The sequence below is a fragment of the Phaseolus vulgaris genome, chromosome 2 (genome assembly GCF_000499845.2).
Source record: "Phaseolus vulgaris cultivar G19833 chromosome 2, P. vulgaris v2.0, whole genome shotgun sequence".
In the NCBI taxonomy this organism is placed as follows: Eukaryota; Viridiplantae; Streptophyta; class Magnoliopsida; order Fabales; family Fabaceae; genus Phaseolus; species Phaseolus vulgaris.
Window position 1 is genome coordinate 38,063,316 of NC_023758.2, and position 4,384 is coordinate 38,067,699.

General features: G+C 34.2%; 1 protein-coding gene across 1 annotated transcript; it reads right to left on the minus strand.

Moving 5' to 3' along the window:
* Positions 1 to 254: 254 nt before the first annotated feature.
* On the minus strand, positions 255 to 3,997 carry LOC137809460 (uncharacterized). Its single transcript, XM_068610568.1, has 3 exons — positions 3,604 to 3,997; positions 3,130 to 3,278; positions 255 to 407 (listed from the first exon to the last, which is right to left on the minus strand). The coding sequence occupies exons 1-3, from the start codon at positions 3,995 to 3,997 to the stop codon at positions 255 to 257; spliced, it is 696 nt and encodes a 231-aa protein (XP_068466669.1).
* Positions 3,998 to 4,384: the final 387 nt, after the last annotated feature.

The following is a 4,384-nucleotide window of genomic DNA, read 5'->3' on the forward strand; positions in this document are numbered from 1 at the left end:
ACAACCTTGGAAATTTGTTTTTCAAATCTATATTAGCTACCCAAAGATCTTTCCAGAATATAACTTCCTTCCCGTTTCCAACGCCCCACTCTAAGTAGTCCTCAAAGTTCCTACCCCACTCCTCCAACCCTCAAACCCCCTTCAGATCTTTCCACCAGAGAGACTCCTTGTGATTTTCCTCTGATCTTTCAAGCTTCTCCAACCTCCATACTTAGACTCAATAATCTCCTTCCATAAACCACCTTTGTCAGAGCTCAAATGTCAATCCATTTTCCCAACAAGGCATCATTGAATAACCTAAGATCCAATATTCCAAGACCACCAGCTTTTCGTGGCTCATAAACCTTTTTCCGGAAAACCCAAGTGATCTTCCTCCCTTTCGAACCCCAACCCCAGAGGAAGTTTCTCTATAATTTCACAATCTCCTTCAGCACCAAAGTAGGCACTTTATATAGAGAAATGTAAAACAACGGTATAAAAGAAAGAATCAACTTAATCAGACAAATCCTCCCAGCCACACTCAATGGCCTGAATCATAGATAATTGGACTATAATAATAAATAAATTCATTGTTTTAATTAATATTCTTCCAATTGAGTTTATTTGGGCCTTTATTATTATTTCTATTAATTTTGTATTTTTAACCTAAGTTGCTTCTTTTGGATCAAAACAAAAAAAAAAATCTAAAATAAAGAATTAGAGAATTAGATCTGCAAATTTCTACAATATCTCTCACAACAATATGGTAATCAATTACAATTAATGCACAAATCTGAAGAAAATTGGAAACAATATATTTGGAAGAGAAGCAAGAATAAAATTTGAGACTATTTGGGAATGAAGATATATGTTTAATAATTTGAAACAAGAAAGGAAACATCTGATAATTGTAAAACAATATCATAAGACAACTTTTTAATATGTTATTTGGGATCGCGTTTCATAGGAGCAAACACATTCTAGACCTAGTTTTCTTTTCTTCTTTGTAATTTTTTTTTGCCTCCGCATGGAAGGCTAAACCTTTTTTGGTTGATTCCTTTGTAATTGAGTTATGAGGTTTTAGCAAATAAAATTTTCGTTTTTTAATTCTCTATAACAGTTGTTCTAATATTCTAATACCTGAAAACAGGTTTTTGTGAGAGGTTGTACTTGAACGCATGATTGAGAGTCTTCCTTATCTTACACTTTGGTTTCATAGTTAGTTCCCATTTTTCTAATTAATTTCTTGGGCGCATGATTCAAGAGAGGGGATATAAACATTCTCATGGAGTATACGCATGGAACAAAGTGGGTATTGATTAAACCAGTAGACACATGCTTTGTTGATGAGTTCCAGTTGAATTAGATTTGCGCATGTTCAATCTGGTTTAACTCTGTTGGAGGATTGAGAAATGATTAATCTTTAGAGAACCTGTGGATAATTCAATGGTGGAAGAACTTGAGGATCAACCGCTTTTTAATTGCTATTTTAATCTCTTTTATATTTTCTGCACAACTATCTCAACCCCCCTTTTATTTTATTGTTATTGCTAACTTTTATTTCTTGCAAGTAGATTCTAAACACTGATTTACTAATTTCACTATTGAATTCGTTGGAGACGACTTGAGGTCATTGATGACTTTTTACGGCAAGTGCACCGCGTTTGTCAAAAGTAATAATTGTCCCTAAGGACGGATATCGATCCCACAAGGAACAGTGAATTATCGAGTACAATAATCGCTAAATATAAAAACATAACAATTAAAAGAGTTTTGAATTAATTGTGTTGGCACTGATCAAGAAGAAAACAAACAAAGAATTAGTTGTTTCAATTGGAAAAATAAGGATTAGTTTCATCTCTCCCACTCTCAAGTATTTTGATTAGCATGTCAATATTAAGTTTTTGATTGAAATTGATGCCTGTATAAAAATCATTTATATCGATTCCTCGTATATAAAATCCTTAAGAATGTCCCCTAACTATCGATCCCTCGCATAATTATAAGAACAACTTAGAACGAAGCTCAGACGTTTAATAGCAATTAACATTTTAAGTCTATTCCTAACACTCAAATATGTTAAGTATTGTTGTTTAGGTCCGAACCCTAAAAATACCTCCCGGTCAGATTTAAGATTCTCAATTTGTCACGGAAAATTAAAAGTAAAACAACAATACCAATAATCAATCAAGAACTGAATATTAATATATAAAATATCACCTCAATACATAAGAGTTTGAGCAGATTACTCCCAATCCCAAAGGGTAGAATTAGCCACGCATACTTCTATCACCTTCCATTCTCCCAATTGGGTTACAATTCACTCTATGGTGTTTTCCTCTCAATCTGGCACACTAAGGTTGAGCCTCTAGCCCTCTATTTATCCTAGTTTTCTAGGGTTAGGTTGTTTCCTATGTCGCGCTAATGGGCTAAATGATAAAACATAAAAAAAAAAAGCTCAATCTTTCTTTGCATCTTTTTCCATTCTGGGACCTTCTATCTTTATCTTTTTAGCTCAAATCATTCATCTTTAATCCAAATCTTCAATCTTCCTTAGAAATCTGCAATTAACACCAAATTTGAGAATAAAATACTCTTATTCAAATAAAGATCATAAAAAATGTAAAAAGGTATAAATTCATAAATTAGGAATTATTTTATATGTAAATTAGCAATAAATCCTCATAAGTGCCTATATTTTAATATGAAATATTACTGAAATTAGACACTTATCAGTCATTTGACCATAATTATACTATTCCTATATCTAGCGTTAGACATGTTTACGCTGGAATCAGTTTAATTTGACAACAAAACGACGACTATCAGGAATATACCTTTCCATCTATCCAATCTACTCCTGATTCTTTCTAACAGACCTTCCCATAACACACCTCTCTTGTGACACCCCCCAACTAACAACTCCAAGTATTTAAAAGGAGTTTTCATCATATCATAGCTGAGAATAGCTGCAAAACGTTAAATCAAAGACGGATCAACTCCCACCCCACCAATTCTACTCTTAAAAAAGTTTACTTTTAGGCCAGAGGCTAACTCAAAGCAGTTCAAAATAACTTTTAAGTTAAACACACTCTTGGTATTGACTTCATAAAAGAACAAAGTATGATCAACATATTGAAGAATATTTACCTTAATCTTCTTGTCAACTGCTTTCCTTGACACGCATGCCAAACCCTTAACCAATATAAGAAATAGAAAAGGCACTACAGGATCACCTTGACACAAACCCCTCTTCAGGTGGAACTCCTTGGTTGGGCTCTCATTTACAAGCACAAACACTAAGGAAGATCCCAAAAAGGATTTAATCCAACTAATCCACTTATCACATAATCTTAGCCTTCCAAGCATATAAAAGATAAACTCCCAACTTCTTGAATCATAAGCCTTCCGAAGATCAACTTTAAAGAGAACACAACTTTTCTTCTTTCTCCTCACCTCCTATAAAACCTTATTGGCCACGAGAACACTATCCAATAGCCCTTCTAAAAAAAGCATATTTTCAAAGGTCAATTACTTTATTTATAACCTTTTTCAACCTTAAAGATAGGATATTAGAGATGATTTTATATAAACAACCTACCAACAAGATAGGTCTAAACTCACTAAGTTGTTGAGGGTTGTCAACCTTGGGAATCAAACAAATGAACGACACATTGGACCCTCTTGGCCAATAACTTCTGATCGCAAACTCATTCATTGTCGTGATAATATCCTTTTTTAAGAAATCCCAGCAAAATTTCATAAAATCGAAATTAAAATCGTCTGGTCCAGGGCTCTTTGAACTATCGCAACTCCAGACAACTAGCTTTACTTCCTCTTTAGATATAACTCTTACCAACATCTCGTTATCTTCGTCAGAAATGGAATTGAAACATGCATTATCTAATCTCACAGGTACCCCAACCTCCTCATCAAAACAAAATTTGAAGAAGTCCTTAACCTTGTCCTTAACCACCTCTTTATCACCACATTGTTGACCATTCTCAAAAGCAGCCATTTAAATCGTTCTTCGCCCTCCTCCACTTAACAGTCGAGTGAAAAAGTTGTGTTTAGATCTCCCTGTTTCTACCACTTTTGTCAGGCTTTCTGTTTCAAAATAGCTTTTTGTCTGAAGAAATTCCTACTCTGATATACTAACAAAAACCTCCTCTCCTCCTAACTCACTATCGTCATCTCTTTCCTCCAACTCTGTATCTTCTTTTCTAACTCGTCCCCTAATTGGTTGACGTACTCAGAGACCTCTCTATTCCAAATTTTTAAATTTTCCTTCAACTTCTTCAACTTTTCTTTAAAGACAAACATCCCTCCCTACACCTCGTAGTTAAGCCACTTATTATGTACAAAATATTTAAACCTTCCATCGCGCTGCCAAACATTAGACTTC